The sequence below is a fragment of the Alexandromys fortis genome, unplaced genomic scaffold (genome assembly GCF_014885135.2).
Source record: "Alexandromys fortis isolate MF-2015 unplaced genomic scaffold, M_Fortis_MF-2015_v1.1 scaffold_36, whole genome shotgun sequence".
In the NCBI taxonomy this organism is placed as follows: Eukaryota; Metazoa; Chordata; class Mammalia; order Rodentia; family Cricetidae; genus Alexandromys; species Alexandromys fortis.
In genome coordinates, this window is record NW_026067915.1 from 10,316,112 (window position 1) to 10,334,226 (window position 18,115).

At 40.6% G+C, this 18,115-nt stretch overlaps 1 protein-coding gene across 2 annotated transcripts in view; it reads left to right on the forward strand.

Moving 5' to 3' along the window:
* Smarcc1 (SWI/SNF related, matrix associated, actin dependent regulator of chromatin subfamily c member 1) overlaps nt 1-18,115 on the forward strand; it is a 106,166-nt gene that overhangs the window by 70,337 nt on the left and 17,714 nt on the right. For both annotated transcript variants that reach the window (XM_050139242.1, XM_050139243.1), the window contains exons 23-25: nt 462-576; nt 2,659-2,813; nt 11,130-11,264. In XM_050139242.1, coding sequence (XP_049995199.1) covers nt 462-576; nt 2,659-2,813; nt 11,130-11,264 — 405 coding nt within the window. The remainder of the gene's footprint in view (nt 1-461; nt 577-2,658; nt 2,814-11,129; nt 11,265-18,115) is intronic.

The window sequence follows — 18,115 nt, forward strand, 5'->3', positions numbered from 1 at the left end:
TCACCCACATCAGTTCCTAGTACCCATGAGGGCCTGCCTGCAATTTTAGCCTCAGTAGGCAGAGATAGGTCCCCAAGCAGGCTGACTTGGGGATATTTGCCAATGTCAACCATAGGCCCCTCATGCGTGTGCAAACATGCATGCATATATCACACATGAAGAGGGGACTACGACAGAAATCATCTGTATCTTTGTGTAGTTTTTATGTTTTGTTTTGTTTACTCAATAAATGATGTTATCTACTGGGAGATGTAGTATCCCATGAGCACACAGGTTTTGAATTGGTTATAAAGATGCATCTCAGAGTTTGCTGGTTTCTTTTCTAGGTCTTCTTTACTAGGCCCTTCAGAATTTAGTCTGTTTTTGGCAAAAGTAGTGAAACCTGTTGTCAGCTTACGATGTTTTCACTCCTTAAAGGACTTCTTCACTCATTCCCTGTTCTTGTTTTCTACTACTTTTAGGCTGAAAACAAAGTGGAAAATGAATCGGATGAAGGTGATAAAATCCAGGATGGAGAAAATGAAAAAAGCAGTGAGAAGGAACAAGATAGTGAAGTTAGTGAGGATATCAAACCAGGTGACTTGGGCCAGAGCTTCTGAGAGCGCTTTAACCTGGGACTCACAGACAGCGAGGAAGTTCTGGTCATTGGTATAGAAATACCCTGTAGTTGGAACTTTCTTTAGACTGTCAGCCAGCTCCCAATAAAGACATGGAGACTTATTATTAATTATGAATTCTCAGCCGTAGCTTATGCTTGTCACACTAGCTCTATTAATTTAACCTGTCTCTGTTTTGCTTCAGGACTTTCTGTCTTTCATTCTGTCTATATGTCCTACTTTCCTCCTTCCTCCACGGCTGCTGGCTTTTTCTTTCTTCCCTGAGCCTAAATTCCTCTTCTTTATTCTCCCTGGCTATTGGCCATTCAGCTTTTTATTATACTAATCAAGTACCTTAGGCAGGCAAGTTAAAAATGCAACACATCCTTACATAACTAAACAACTGTGCCACCTCTTTACTAGTTAGACAAATATTCAGGAGCATAAACAAATGCAACACAACCTCACGTAGTTAAATGATCCATAACACTCCTTTATTTTATTTTTATTTTTTTTATTTTTATTTTTTTTTTTTTTGGTTTTTCGAGACAGGGTTTCTCTGTGGCTTTGGAGCCTGTCCTGGGACTAGCTCTGTAGACCAGGCTGGTCTCGAACTCACAGAGATCCGCCTGCCTCTGCCTTCCGAGTGCTAGGATTAAAGGCGTGCGCCACCATCGCCCGGCTCATAACACTCCTTTAAAATATTATTTTTAAAGTATTTTTTCCCTATTGTTAGTAGGTTTGTTTTGTTTACTTGTTTGTTTGTTTGCTTGTTTGTTTGACTGGGTCTCCCTACGTATAGCTCATGCTGGCCTGGAACTCAGACATCTGCCTACCTCAGCTTCCTATGCATTTTTAACTTTTTAAGATTTTATGTGCATGGGTGTTTTACCTATATGCCTGTCTTTGTAGCACGTGTGCATTACCCTTGGAACTGGTGTTCTAGACCATTGTTAGCTGGTGTTCAGGTGCTGAGAATTGAGCTGTGGTCCTCTGGGAAGAGCAGTCAGTGAGTGCTCTTAACCACTTTGCTCTCATCTTCTGTTTGTTGTTTTGAAACAGTGGCTAGAATAGCCCACGCTGACCTGAAACTGAATATAGAGCTGATGCTGGTTTTGAATTCCTGATCCTCCTGCCTCTTCCTTTTAAGTACTCTGATCAGGCTTGTGCCTCCTTGCGGACTTGCTTTATTCACTTTTGGTCTGTTGGGAAGGTGATTGAGTCTCGGTCACTGTACACACTGTATCGTGGACCATAATCCTTGGTCCTGCTTGTTTGTTTGTTGTTGTTTGTTTACTTTTAAGTTTTTCAGGCTGGCTCTTACTAAGTTTCCCAAGCTAGCCTTAAATTCTCTCTATGATCTAGGCAGTCTCTGTACTTGCTTTTTTTTAGTCCGAGCCTCTAGAGGAGATGTTGTTACAGGTTTCCAGAGCACTAAATAAAGGTTTGGTACCACATTCCTGGCCCTTGGGTTTTATTCAAGAGTTAGATACCAGTACTTATTCTGGAAGCTGCTCTTCCATGTTTGTTTTTAATAGACATTAAGCAATTTATTCACAAGCTTTTAAATTCCCTAGTTCTTTGGTCTCTCTGTGTCTGTGTCCTATTTTTCCCCTTTTTTCTTTTGGGGGTGTCGCTTTGTCTGTCTGCCCGATTCCTGACACTGTATTCTGTCTGTTGTTTCAGCCATCGTGTCTGTCTCCCCCTTGAGGAGGACTGAATTGGTGTCTGATTTCATCCAGACTCAGGCTGGTCCTCCCATCATTCTGCCGCTTAATGAAATGTGTGCATCTTAAGCTATGCTTCCTTGAACTTACCTTTATGTCCAAGGAAATGTACACAGAGCTGAGAAAGATGACACAAAGACAGAGTGTACCACTTTAAAATATCCCTGACAGGTGTGCACTTACTTGCAGGGGCAATCGACTGAAACTCTTAAATAGAAAAGGGCATTGAAACCTCTTTGTAGCTTCAGTCCTAGTTGATCGTGGCAAAAGTGGTTAAGATGGGTTATTGAGACCTGAGTACACTTGTAATAAAGCTTTTAAAAAAATATTTTCAGAAGAAAAGGAGAATGACGAGACCAAGGAACTCACTGATCCGTGTAAAGAAAGAGAAAGCGATACTGGGAAGAAGAAAGTGGAACACGAGATTTCTGAGGGAAATGTGGCCACAGCCGCAGCAGCTGCTCTCGCCTCAGCTGCTACCAAAGCCAAGGTTTGCCCCAACAGCCCCTTCCCGTGCTCTCTTAAGCCATGAATGGTCATATTGTTTTTAGTTAATTGGGAACATTTAGTATAGAGAACCTCTCTCCCGGCAGGAGGTGACTGTTTGCTTGAATGGCATTTCTAGGTTAAGAAATCCCCAGGCAGGAGGAGGGTGTTGAGTAGATCCGGTCCTAAGGGGTGACAGTTTTCCTTCCATTCATTGTTGCCTTTAGCTTTGTGAAGGCAGCCAATTGAAGGCATAGTTTGAATTCCCCTTAGGGCTCACCTTTATCTTTTCATTTTTAATTTGCCTATTGAACTCGTCTTATACCATTGTTGCAGTAATTTTTACCAAACTGAAATATTTATGATTTTAAGACAAAAATCTGCTTCTTTGTTTTTAATACTTCATCATGATATTACAGACTGAAAAGAGAGACCCTAAAATAGCTTTTTCTACTTGAATTTGCCAGCTTTTCTGGGGGTGGATTTTTCTATTTATAACATGGTCTCGGCTGCACTGCATATTTAAGAAGACTGGGAAATGTTATTTTCCCACGCTTTGTGTTATTTTAGCATTTTAAAGCATTCTGAAGATGAATATATGAAATTTTTTAAAAAATCATCCATTTCTTCCTGAGTGGATTTCTTCCATTATAATTTACCAGATCTCAAAGACCAGCAGTGTCTAGAATTTTCCTCATCATCTATCTTGAATATTTCTTTCCATGTCGATACAGATGTTCTTTCCTAGTCCTTCCCACCACTCTGCTGTTGTGAACTACTCTGTGTGAGCTGTAAGGTGTGAGGCATAGCAGAGAGTTTCTGCACCTCTGACCTGGGTGAATACAAATCCTCTGAAGACGATGTCTTCATCACAGGCCATGGGGGTACTCAAATACCTTAGGCACATTCCTGGTTTTTACTACAGTAGCCCTAAATCCTGCATATATATTCCTGCTCATGTTTTTCAAAGATACTTTATAAGCTATATGCTTTTTCTCACCCATCTTACTCCAGCCTGCTTCTACCTCCCAGAGCTGGGATTAAAGGTATACATCACCATGCCTGGCTTTCTTAGGAGTCTGGGGCATGTTCTTACATAATACTAATGTAGGTACCAGTTTGTTGCTTTCCTTTTCTCTAGTTGGGAACAGTTTTCTTTTTTCACTTTTTTCACTTGGATTATTTGGACATCATCTCCTATCTGAATTGTTGGGAATTCTGATTGTGTTGTTTTGAGACAGGGTGTGACTATAGCCTTGATGACCCGCCCTCCTCTGAATGCCGAGGTTAAAGGTCTGCTCTACCACACCCAGATGTATTTGAATTCTTATTAACACTGTCTTTGGGGGTTACCTCATCGGTATAACTCATTGGTATAAATTAGGAAAACTACAAAAGTGCCCTACCTTTCTCAGTCTTTAAACCTGTAGCTTTGCTCTTTGATTCCTTGGTCTTAGGTTTTCCCTGACTTTTCTTGTGCTGTGTGTAATAGCCCTGTCTCCACTATCCAGTTAATCTGGCATGCAACCAAAATGGTCTGTTTATTTGGTGTGGGTTTAGTTTGGTTTGGTTTGATTTTGGTTTTTCGAGATAGGGTTTTTCTGTGGATTTTTGGTTTTTCGATACATGGTTTCTCTGGGTAGTTTTGGTACTGGTCCTGGTAGCTCTGTAGCCCAGGTTGGCCTCAAACTCAGAAAGACCTGCCTGTCTCTGTCTCCCAAGTGCTGGGATTCTACCCTGCATTTTTTTTTAACTCGTGTGTGTGTGTGTGTGTGTGTGTGTGTGTATCTGTGTGTATCTGTGTGAGTGTACTGCATTTGTGTTGGGTGTCCCATTGAGATCAGAGGCATTGAATTTGGGCGCTCTGGAAGAGTAGGACACATTCTTAACTGCTGAGTGTTCTCTCAACAATGTTTTTTCCATTTCTTTTATATGTATGGCTTTTTTACCTGCATGTGTATCTGGATCGTGTGTTTGCATGCAGCACTAGAACAGGTTATCTGGTCCCCTATATCTGGACTTGAGATAGTGGTGAGTCACTGTGTGGGTGCTGGCAAGTCAGGGTCCTCTGCAAGAGCAGCCAGTGCTCTTACCACTAAGTCATCTGTGTCTGTCTGTCTGTCTGTCTCTCTCTCTCTCTCTCTCTCTCTCTCTCTCTCTCTCTCTCTCAAGTACTTACATTGAAATAAGTGGGAGAGATAAGCCTTCAACTCTGAATTTTTCATAAATGATTTCACCCATGTAAGCAGCCACAGCTCTGTTATGGAAAAATTAAAAATGCTGCAGGATCCCCGGAGGCAGTAGCAGGCAGCAGAAATGCTTTAGGTCACCAAGCAGTGGTAGCCTGAGAGCAGCCAGTCCCAGGCAGAGAAGGCCGCCCAACCCCAAGCAGTGGTTGGTCCCAGGCAGGGAGACACGTGGTGGGTGGGCAAAAGACAGACATGGATAGGCATGCCATGCAGAGTGAGCAGAGTGAGGTTGGATATTATTCAGGGGGTTATGGAGGGGGAAGGGAGAAGAGGAGAAGAAGAGAGAGACAAAGAAGGGGGAGTGTTGGAGGGAGTTGGCATGCCTTGTCTCTTAAAGAGACAGCAGAGTCATTACAAGCTCCAGAAATTTGATGTTACTGCTAGCCAGGAGCTTCCATACGTCCCTTATGTTTAATGTACTCTCCAGCTTATCTCTTGGTTCTAGTTTTTATTTTTAATTTTATATTTATTGTTATGGGGGGGTGTGCACAAGTACTTGTGTGTATTGTGCAGTCACAGTGTATGCTTTTGAGGATCAGAGGATGACTTTAGGATTTTGGGTTTACAGAATTGGTTCTCTCCTTTAATCATATAGGTCCTGGATATCAAAGTCAGGCCATTAAGATTTGTGACACACTTCATTAATCAGTGAGCCATGTCAAAGCCCTCTTTTCTTCACATAAATATAATGTTATATAATAACAGTTTTTGAAAGTTAAATTCTTAGGAAAATGTTGATTAATGAAGAATTACTGCTTGTTTTTTTTTTTTTTTTTTAAACCATAATCTAGGGTCCTACTATGTAGGATGTAGGCCAGGCTGGCTTTCATGTCAAGACCTTCCTGCCCCGCCTACTGATAGTTCAGATTATAGGCATATGCCTGTCTTGAAGAAATATTTTCTTCAGTAGCCTCCCTATCTGTCCCTCAACTAAAATTTGAAATGCTTCAGTAGGTGATTCAGAATTGTTTTATGATTGGGACTTTTATTTAGTTTTAAGCCTCTTTCCTTATATATCCTTAGGAATTATTTTGTTTTTCGTGGTTCTAAAAAGCAGAACCTAGCATTTCTACCCGTTTTCCTCCTGGAGCATGGTTTCTGTCTCTTCCATCCTATGCTTTAAGATATTTTATATAATAAGAAAATAAAATTCTAGACTATTTATTCTGTTCTGCACCAGGGACTGGGGCTATTAGTTTCCTTTTATTTATACAAACTATATCATACGTCCCCAGGACTGCTGTTCGGTGCAGGTGAGAATGCTGTAAAGAGCTGTGTTGGTCACTCAATCTGTATTTGCTCATCATAACCATTTTTCCAAAAACTAGGAATCTGGTCCACTGTTTAATCCTGTACTGTCCCTCCACAATACAGGTTTTCTGTGTGTAGTTCTCACTGTCCTAGAACTCATTGGGCAGACCTCAAACTCAGGAATCCACCTGTCTCTGCCTCCTGAGTTTTGTGATTATCGAGGCTTCTAGTGTTTGTGATTAAAGCAAATTTCCCACTAATGTGACAAATGTGCAAATTGTTCATGCTGTATACATTGCACGTGTGAGTTGAGTGCCTTATAGTTATATCTGATACAACTCACAGCACATAATCATTTTTGTGTTACATGGTAATCAGGGGCAAGGGACTCACTTAAATTACTGTAATTAGCAAAGCCTCACTAAGCCTTCCAAGTTTTTCTTACTCTGGCTTTGTTTTTCTGTGTCTATAAACAGCCTTGTTATTCAGTGTTTGTCACCCCGTGCATGGAGAGGTGATTAATTAGAGTTTCGGCATCTAGCTCTTACCCAGACGAGGTGGGTGACTTCTGCCTTTTCACAAGCCTCGCCATGTTGTATCCTTTCAGGAACGTCCATGTTCGCATCCACTGTCAAGCTGTGATGGCCAAGCCTGCACTAGGACAGTGGGAGCGTGAGCATGCGTATCCACACATGGCTGTGTCCTCTGGGTTTCCTTTCATCTGGGTGTTGAGATTAGAAGAGGGGGTTGAAAATTATCTTTGGAATAAACTAGAAATCTCAAACCCAGGATATATTAGGTTTTTTTCCTTCAAGAATAATATATTCATTTCACTCAAAGTCTTTTATATTTGCCTCAGATTTCTTCAGTATTGACCATACAGACCAAAATGGCAAGCATGGATTTGATTTGAGTTCATGAAAACTGAGCCACAGAAAACTGTTTTCTTACCCCTTGTGTAAATATCCATCATAACTGTTCCATATGTCTGTCACAAGGATTGGTTGATGAGTTCTTAAACTTTATGGATTGAGTCTTGGATGTCATCATATCTCTGTTTAACACTACTGTACATTGGTGACCCAAGAAAAAGTTGGCCTATTAGACTGTTTTTTCTGCAATTAGCCCTGTCCACTTTCATCCTTGTGTGAGTCAAGAGAAATTACTTCTACCTATTGGAATCCCTGCCTCAAACCTCTGACAGTGAAGTGGCTACTTGGTTTTCCTTACTTGTCTCTTCGGTGGTTTTCCCGCATTCCATATACCTTCTGTGGCGTGTCTCCAGTCTGCTCACATCAGGCTTTATTAAGTCAATTTTTGAGTAGCTGCGTGCTTCCTCTAATACCTCTATGGATCCCCATGGTTGGTCTGTTATTATGTCTGTCCTAGATACACATCTTAAGAGTCAGCACTGTCCTTGATGTGATCTTTCTAGATCTCTGCATCTGCTAGAGCATGTCCTTCACCTTCGTTGGCTTGTACAGGAAGGAAAACTTTTCAACTCTTGACTTCTGAAACATGTAATAAATACTCCCCATTGACTAGCTGCTGTACATGACTCTAAATTTAATTTCATTATATATCAAGAGTTTTGAATATATACAATAGCCTGTTTTAGTTGTTTGGTTTTGGAGATAGGGTTTCTCTGTGTTTCTCTGACTCTCCTGGAACTCCATCTGTAGAGCAGGCTGTCCCCAAACCCAGAGATCCACCTGCCTCTGTCTCTCAAGTGCTGGGATTAAAAGCATACACCACCTCTTCCTGACAAGAATTGGGGGGGGGGGGGTTAGGTAAATTATAATATAATTACAACATGTCTCCCTTTCCTTCTCCCCAGACCCTCTGAGATGCCCCTCCTTGCTCTTCCAAATTCATGGCCTCCTATTATTTGTTATTATATGCATATATGTACACACATGTATATTCCTAATGTTACCTGTTTGTATGTCAGAACCTAGTTTCACCATCACAACTGCTCAACAGTGCTAAACAGTGAAAGCACCAATATACAAGTCCAAATGACTCAGCCTGACACAACAAAACTACAAAATCACATTTGAATTGATACCTTTTTTTATAACTTGTTTATTGCCTTTTTGGTACACTGAGATTTTTCTGGGTTTTGTCCTTAAATTTCTAATTTTACTGATATTTTAATCTTTTTTCGTGCTTGATGCCCTTTCAGCTTGCAGGTATGTGATCTGCATATTTGAGGGAACGTGTTTTAACATTGTGCATTTAATAATATTTAATAATTCATTCCTACATAAATCTCGGGGAGACAGAATATTTTCTGCTAAAAGCTGTAGTTTTCAGTGAGTCAGAGTCATGCAGAATAGGTAGAACTTAGTGAGACCTTTTTCTTATAGGAAGAACAAAAAGGAAGAAGGAATTTTTTTTTTTTTTAATTGAACATCTGTTTGTAACTTTTCAAGTTTTTTTTGGGGGGGGGTTTGAGGCAGGGTTTCTCTGTAGCTTTGGAGCCTGGCCAGGAACTAGCTCTTATAGACCAGGCTGGCCTCAAACACAGAGATCCACCTGCCTCCTGAGTGCTGGGATTAAAGGCGTGCACCGCCACCACCCGCTTTAACTTTTCAGTTTTCTGTCATGTCCATAAGTTTATTTTTCAAAAATAAATGAGCCAATAAGATGACATCATGGATAAAAAGATTTTGCAGGCCTGGGTCCAGTTCCATTTCAAAAAGAGAACTTCCTAAAGTTGCCCTGTGACCTTCATTCATCTGTACCTGCAAAATTATAAATTACATAGTATAGTACTCGTCATAGTGATAACCAGCTTTAGTTTTCTTGAATATTTTTGACCATAATGTGTGTCGTGAAAGATTTAAGTGCACAGGTATAGGAACATATCAGCTTTAATTTCGATGTCTCCACAGATTGTTCATGACACTGCATTGTGGTTATGTGTAAAAGAATGGCAGTTGAGTCCAGTGCGGTAGCTGGGGGTTAATGACACACATTGCTCTTACAGAGGACTCCAGCTCTGGAAACTCTGATCTCCTCTTCTGGATACCAAGAATACTGTATACAAGTGTTCACACTAGGACTGGAGAGATAGCTCAGTGGTTAAGAGCACTGGCTGTTCTTCCAGAGGTCCTGAGTTCAATTCCCAGCAACTACATGGTGGCTCACAACCATCTGTAATGAGATTTGGTGCCCTCTTCTGACAGAACATGATATAAATAATAAATAAATCTTAAAAAAAAAAAACAAAGCAAGTATGCAGACTGGCAAGCTGACATTTACATGTAGATGTAATTTTTTTAAATAAAAAATCTTGGTGTACATGGTTGTGCTTGTCCCAGAAGCAAAGGCAAGAGGATCTCTGAGTTCAAGGCCAGCCTGGTCTACAGAGTGAGTTTTAATAAAGCCAGGGATACTTTGAGAAACCCTGTTTCAAAAAAAGCAAATAAAATAAAATAATTTTTTTTTTGTTTTTTTTTGTTTTTTGTTTTTTGAGACAGGATTTCTCTGGTTTTGGAGCCTGTCCTGGAACTAGCTCTTGTAGACCAGGCTGGTCTCGAACTCACAGAGATCCGCCTGCCTCTGCCTCCCAAGTGCTGGGATTAAAGGTGTGCGCCACCACCGCCCGGCAAATAAAATAATCTTTAAAACATAATAAAGCTATGATATAGGATCATTTGTCATCATTCCTCCCAGAAGCCTGTCTTAATTGACTCCTGTATTTTAACTCCTAGGTTCTGTAGTTAATGAAGAGGTTAAAAAGATAGCCTTTTGTAGTACATACTATTATACTCTTGTACAAATAAGATAAATACAAAATTTAGCAGATAATGATAAAGAAATTGCAAAATGTATTTTTGGTTATTGCAGATAGTCTGAGCCTGGCCAAGTATGTGTAATGTGGCACATTCTTTGTGCTGTTTACCGACGTACTCTCTCGGCTGTGTTGTCATTTAGCCATCTTCCAAAGTGACTTCCATTCTGCTCTTGTATTTGTATGTGTAGCTCTGGACACTGTTCTGGTCTTCCCTGCTCCACAGTCTGCTTACCATGGGAAAGCTTTGAGTAGGGTTTGTGGTGCTAGAGACAAACTGCTTTTCCCTGGACAAATCACAGCACAGAAAAGGCGGTGACTACATCTTCGTTCTTTTCAGCTCCTCAAGGGTCTCACTTCAGATAAATAGGTGTGGTTGATAGGTGAGTTTAGCTAGAGTCTTTGTGCAGGCTGTTGATTGCACACCTTCAATCCCAGCAGTTGGGAGGTGGAGGCGTTCATGGGTGATTCTCTGGGTTCTAGGCCAGCCTTGTCTTCATAGTGAATTACAGGACAGCCAGGACTACATACTGAGACACAGAGAAAAAAATTTTTGAGAAGTCTTTATTCAGATAGACAGCCTGCCCTATATAGCTATCCTCCTTGTTGTAGACTCTGTAATAAGAAGAACGTGCCCTGGGAGAATTTCCTTTAGTACTTTATAACAAATTACGATTTCTTGGGTATGAGACCATATGACAGCTTTTGGGAGTTGATTCTCTCCTTGTGTTCTGGAGGTTTATCTCAATTTTTCAGGTAAAAACAATTGCCTTTACCCACTGACCCGTTCTGATGGCCCCATTAAAAAACAGCAGGGTCAGAGGTGGGGGGCATTGTTTTTCTCTATTTCTATTAGAACCAGAAGTTTTCTGTGATAGAACCAAGGAGAGTTTTTACTTTATTTTAAAATAAATGTTTAAAAGAAACAAAGTAGAGTCCTAAAGCTTATTCACCTAAATCTCAACTTCAGCATTTTCGTACATTTTCATTACCTGATAATTAGAGTTGTCTTTGCCCTTAGCACCTGGCTGCTGTTGAAGAGAGAAAAATCAAGTCCCTGGTGGCTCTCCTGGTAGAGACACAGATGAAGAAACTAGAGATCAAACTTCGACATTTTGAAGAGCTGGAGACTATTATGGACAGAGAGAAAGAGGCTGTAAGTAAGGGGAATTTGTGTGGTGGTGTTTTGAAAATTAACCCTGGCTGCCTTAAGAGATAGCAGTTTGGTGATAAAATGGTGGCCTGTTCCAATGGTCTCTCTAGATTTTTCTGTCATTCCCTGTATATGATGGACCAGGGATTATAAATAAATGGGTTTCTGTCTGCTTTGTAAATCTTAGCCCTTTGTCTGTCTTCTCTATTTACATACTTGATATAAAATATCCCTTCTAAAAAGGGATTTTTTTGTTTGTTTTTAAAAGGGATATTTCAAGTTGAATCTTAGAATAGTGTAAAACTCTATAATAAATCCATTAAATGAGTCAAGATTTTTTTGATTTTTCTGCCCCTAACACAAATAATAGAAAATAGAAGTTTTATCTCCTTTTGACTTAAGGGCTCAATTTTCTATAATGGCAACATATTTGATATTTGATCTTTTTGTTTGTTTGTTTGTTTTTCTAGACAGGGTTTCTCTGTAGCTTTGGTTCCTGTCCTGGAACTAGCTCTGTAGACCCGGCTGGTCTCGAACTCCCAGAGATCAGCCTGCCTCTGCCCTGCTGGGATTAAAGGCGTGGGCACCACCGCCGGGCTCATATTTGATCTTTTATTCATATTTGATCTTTTATCTCTATTTCACCTCCTGACTGATGGCTGAAACTAGGCTCAGGTCAGGTCTCAGACAGATTTTGCCAAAGCTACTATGTTTTGCTGTTTGTTGGGGCTAGAACTTGACCCCCTGGTTTAGATACATTTTAACCAGCTTCATTCACTGATGAAGCTTGCTTGCTTATTTGCTTTCTTTCCCTTTCTGCCCTTCCCCCCCTTACCTAGGTGACATCTTGCACTGAGGTCACAACTCCTTATATCCCACTTAGCCTCAGGCTTTTCTTTAAGCTTTCCTTTTCTCCTCAACTGTACACTTTTGTATTTTTCCTTGATCAGCTTGCTCCTTTTCATTATAGGTCTGCATAAGACAGTCAATACTAGGTATCTTAAAATCACCTCTCAACACCATTAATCCAAACTCTTCAGTTTATCCTCATGTGGATTTTGTTTGACAACAACAGAAAGCAGGCAAAATATTCTTCACCAAAATATCACAAGGATGGCCTCCAGGTCACTTACTAAGATTCTTCCCTTTGGAAACTTGATTGTGATCCAGCTCATAGGGACTGCTTTTCTAATCCAAAATTCACATTCACCAACCATCAGGATGGTCAAGCCTGACACAGCTTTTAGTACCCACTTCTTTTAGTCAGTGTGTTATTGCTGTGATGGAACACCGTGACCACAGGAACTCAAGCATTTTATTGGGGCTGCTTTACAGTTTCAGAGGGTTAGTTCATTCTCATCAGGGGAGGATGGGGGCAAGCAGGGGAACATGGTACTGGAGAGGCCGACATTTTCATATCTGGTTTCTAGGGCAACAGGAAAAGCGAGCCCCTGGACCTGTCTTGGGTTTTGAAACCTCAAAGCTCACCCCAGTGACAGACACACTTCCTCTAACAATGCCACACCTCCTAATCGTTCCCAATTAGTTCTACTCCCTGATGACTACACATTCAAACATAGGAGTCCATTCTTACTCAAGCCACAGTTTGTAGTCCAACCCTATTATCAGGGATGGATGGATGGATGGATGGATGGATGGATGGATGGATGGATGGATGGATGGGTGGGTGGGTGGGTGGGTGGGTAGGTAGGTGTGTGGGTGTGCTTGAGTAGGGATGTGATGCACACGTTAGGAAATGAGATCACCGTAATGAAAATTTTCTGTACAACTGAATCACTGAATCCTGATTTTTTTTTTACAACCAAGAAAATAGCATCCTGTCTTTGCAAGTGAAACCATGATTGTTACTGTAACAGTAATTTTTGCAGGCTGTGAAAAGGTTAGGTAAGAAAATTATGGCATGTGTTTGGCACACTATCTAGTATGTGATTAGTGTTTGGTAAATACGCATATGCCTTTATACAAATGACTATTCTACAACTCCACATGAAAATTTGTATTTATAAGCTGTTAATCTTGTGAACTCGTTAGGTCAGCCACTGTGCTAGTGTACGGCAGCAGGTCTCTATCCCCCTGTCAGCTCCCAAATAACCATGTAGAGACTTACTATTATGAAAGCTCAGGGGGTAGCTTAGGCTTTTCCCTAACTAGTTCTTCATAACTTAAATTAACCAATATCTTTTAATTTTCGTTCTTTTAAGTGGCTTGATTCTGTTTATTCTGTACTCCGTCCTGCTTCCTCTCTGCCTGGCTAGTGACTCCTCTGCCCTTCTTCCCAGCACTCTCTGCCTGGGAAGTGCGGTCTTACTTTTGGCTGTTTAGCTTTTTATTAAACCAGTCACAGTGACGTATCTTCACACAGTGTAAAGGAATATTCCACAACTATGTACAATATATAGATATTCTAGTTTAATATTCTAAAAAGTATTTGACAAAACTAGAAGCATAAACAGTACCAATTACTTTGTCCTTACTGAAGACTCCAGCAGTGCTGATCTGTCAGTTTCTTATCCCTTCCTCCAGACAGACTGGAGCCTGGGCAGGCAAGTTAGTAACCTCATGTGGGCCAAATACAGAGCAAGGTGTCAAGCATGTTTTGTGTTTATCATCTCCTGTTTTGTAACTTAGGGACAAGCAGGCCATTATCACCTCCTTTCATCTTTGAGTCTCTGAGATGTACAGACTTCTGTCCTATTTCTCGTGTGAAATAAGTGAAGCTGATAGTGTGGAAAATGAGTAGGTCAGCCAGTTGAGAATGCTTAGTTCTCTCTTGCACCTACCAAACCTTTGGTTCATTTTAGGGAACGTTCCTACTCTTGTTTTTCCAGACATAGTTGCTATTAAGACTCTTTCTCTTTTGAGACTGGGCTGTCTGTGTGACAGCCTTGGCTGTCCTGGAACTCACTTTGTAGACCAGACTGGCCTTGAACTCAAAAAGAACCACCTGCCTTTGCCTCCTGTATGCTGGTATTAAAGGCATGAGCTACCATCATCTGGCTTTTTTTCTTTTTAAGAGGGTTGATTTTATTTATTTAAGTAGCAGTAGATCTTTTTAAAATTTTTTTACTTTCAGAATTAGATATAAATGTGATGTTGCTTGTTTTTCTAAAAACTTGAGTAGATGTTTTCTTGTCTTAAATATTGCTTGAGTGAGATAGAAATGTTTTATACACTTAATACATAGCTATTATCGCATTGCTCTCATAGAGTGGTAGTAAGAAGGAAGGTAGTGGGGGTAGTTAAACAATTAATCAGGGAGGTAGCATAACAAGAGCTATAATCCCAGTCATGTTAGGATTCTTTCCTGCCACACATGGGAGCTCACAACCATCTGCAGCTCTAGTTCTGGGGTTCATTGCCATCTTCTGGCCTCTGGGCCCTACATGCACACAGTGCAGACATGCAGGCAGGGAAAACATCCGTTCACATGGGGGAAAGTACTTATTTTTAGTTTCTTGGGACAGGGTTTCTCTGTGTATTATGCATAATGTGAAAAGTTAGATAATAAATACTTTAAAAGGAGTCTTTGTGACCAAAAATATAAATTCTCAGCCTCCCAATTTCTGGGATTCTAGACAAAGATCGCCACTCCAGGCTTCATAGAACCAATTTAAGTAGATAAGACTCAAATGGTGGAATAAGAGAGCTTCCACAGTTTTTTCCTCTGGCTGCCATACATTCATTGTGGCACATGCCTCCACATACACATAAAGGATTAAGAGGTGAAGTGGCAGCATTATAGTTTTCATAGTAGAGACAGGGCTTTCTCACTGTCACCATTACCTATTTCAAAACACTTCATACCCTAGAAAGATGTACCCATGCTGGCAGGAACCCTTCCACTGGCTTTAGTGTCTCCTTAAACCCTGCATGGAATCTGTCAACTGTAATCTACTTTCTGTTTTTTTTTTAGATATACTCTCTCTTGACAGTTCATATATATCAAGTACTTAAAATATGTGACCTTTTCTGTCTGGCTTCTTTTGTTTAGCTTGTTTTCAAGGTCACCCATGCTATGTAGCATGTGGCATAGAATTCATATAACACTGAAAATAGTTTTATTACTAAAGATAGTCATTAATTTGGTGTTTTCCAGAACGTTTTCAATGTGTATTAATTATATGCACTTTTGATGATAAATATTTTCTGTTGCAAGTTGATTTTCTTACCATTCTGTGATTCAGACGTAACTACAGATCAAGAATAATGTTTTACTGAATAGCTCTGTAGCAGATGTCAAAGCGTGGCTCAGTGGTTGAATACATATACAATGTGCCTTCATATTGCCAGATCGTTACGGAACGCCTCCTTCCCATCCTCCCTGCTTGTCATGAAGGTTACTAGTTTGTTGTTTGGATACCAAAACTGGTCTTAAGTCTTTAATTTTTTTGTTAGTGTAAAAAATAGTGAATTCAGGGGCTGGAGAGATGGCTCAGTGGTTAAGAGCATTGCCTGCTCTTCCAAAGGTCCTGAGTTCAATTCCCAGCAAGCCTTCTCCATATCGTCCTCTTCTCCAATAGCTTTCACTGCTCCCTACTCCTGCTTCACACACATTTACACTGAGCTTTCCACGTAGCAGAAATCGTGATAGTTTTCCCTTTTAAGCCTAGCTTATTGTCCTGGGAATCTTTAAACATTCTTTTTTGATTTCCCCTCCACCATCCCCCACAGCGGGATTTTACTGCATAGCCTTGGCTATCCTGGAACTCCTTCTATAGACCAGGCTGGCCTCAAACTCACAGAGATCTGCCTGCATTTGCCTCCTGATAGCTGAGGCTAAAGGCATGCACCACCACCACCTGGCCGACTAATCATTCTTTGCAGCTGTGTGAAACTGAATTATGTGAATTTTCTTTGAACTATTCACCTGTTGGTGGGCATGTCGGTTGATTCCACGCCTTGACTGCTGTGAATAGTGTTGTGATGGACTTGGAGACCTAGGTGTGGTTCCCCCCACTCACCCCTCCCCCCCATCCTACTGTAAGTCTATTTTTGTTGTTTTAAGGAACTATGAGCTGGGCAGTGGTGGCGCATGCCTTTAATCCCAGCGCTCAGGAGGCAGAGGTAGGCGGATCTTTGTGAGTTTGAAGCCAGCCTGGTCTACAAGAGCTAGTTCCAGGACAGCCAGGGCTGTTACACAGAGTAACCCTGTCTCGAAAAAACAAGAAAAGAAAAGAAAAGAAAAAAAGAACTGCATACTGATTTCTATACAGGCTTCACTAGTTTTCATTTCTAACAAGTTTGTTTGCTTTGTTTTATTAATTTACTTATTTCTCTTCTTCTTCTTCTTCTTCTTCTTCTTCTTCTTCTTCTTCTTCTTCTTCTTCTTCTTCTTCTTCTTCTTTTTTTTTTTTTTTTTTTTTATGTTTTTTCTCCTTTTTTTTTTTTTTTTTTTTTAAGGCAGTGTTTCTCTATTTAGTCCTGGCTGTGCAAGAACTCTGTCTGTAGACACAGAGATTCACCTGACTTTGTCTCCTGAGTTCTGGGATTGAATGCTGCACCTAGATTCATGAGCTACTGCACTTGGCCATATCTGTATCTTATATCTTTTTACAATTTATAGGTTTCTAGTTTTTTGGGGGTGGGGGTTTTGAGGCAAGGTTTCTCTGTGTAGCCTTGTCTCTCCTTAAACTCAATCTATAGACCAGGTTGGCCTTGATCTGCCTTGTCTCTCATGTGCTGGAATTAACGATGTGCACCACCATGCCCAGCTAAGTTTCTAATCCTAACATTAAGGTGGCCATTTTGTTTTGTTTTAAGCACTGTGAAAGTGAGATATCGATTGGTTCTTCTATGTTTGGGTGTCTAATTTTCCCAGAAGTACTTGAAGAAGTTGTCTTTTCTCCATTGTATCTAGACATCCTTTATCAAAAATTAGGTGCCTGTGTGGATTTATGCAGCCTTTAGACTTGATTTGATATGGCAGAGATAGTTGATTTACTGGATGGGGCCAGGATGTAGATCTGCTTCTGCCCCAGAGCACCCTGGGGCATCTAGGAGCCCAGAGCCATCTGGGGCCAATGGGGACTGGCAATTTGCGCCTGTACTCTCAGCCTCTGGAGACTTGTTCATCCTCCATTAAAGCTTTGAGTTTTAACTGAGTTTTCTTCTCAGGTGTGCCTATGTGTATTTAATCACTTGCCTTTTTTAATTTTCATAATTACTTCCTTTTAATTAGTTTCTATGTTTTTAAATGACAGACACGGTTTAGCAAGTCAGCTAGGGAGGGCGGGGTGCCAGGGATTACTGTGAGTTTGGGACTAATCTGGGCAACAAGGGATACCCAGTCATAATCCTTATTTAACCCTCACACTCATCCTCTTCCTTCCTCTTTAAAAAAAAAAAGAATAAATGAAAGACTGACAGTTTAGAGATAACTAGTATAATTTAGGGTAGCTAATTGTAGATAGGAAAATGAGTAAATTTTCCCTTCGTTTGTTGGTTTCTTTGTTTTGGTAACAGGGCCACAAACTGTCTTCAAACTGATAATCCTTCTGCCTAAATCTCTCAAGGACTAGGATTCCATCTTATTTGGCTTTCTTCCCATTTCTATAATATAAAAAGTTTTTGTCTGTTTTTTTTTTTTTTTTTCAAAGATGACCTGTGTTCAAAGCCAGCCTGGTCTACAGCCAGATCAGCTAGGACTACACAGAGAAACTGTGTCTTGGGGGAAAAAATCATGTAAGACCTTGATGAATTTAGGTCATCTAAAAATGCTAATTGGCGCCCGGCAGTGGTAGCACACACCGTTAATCCCAGCACTTGGGAGGAAGAGGCAGCTGGATCTCTGAGTTCAAGACCAGCCTGGTCTATAAGAGTTTGTTCCAGGACAG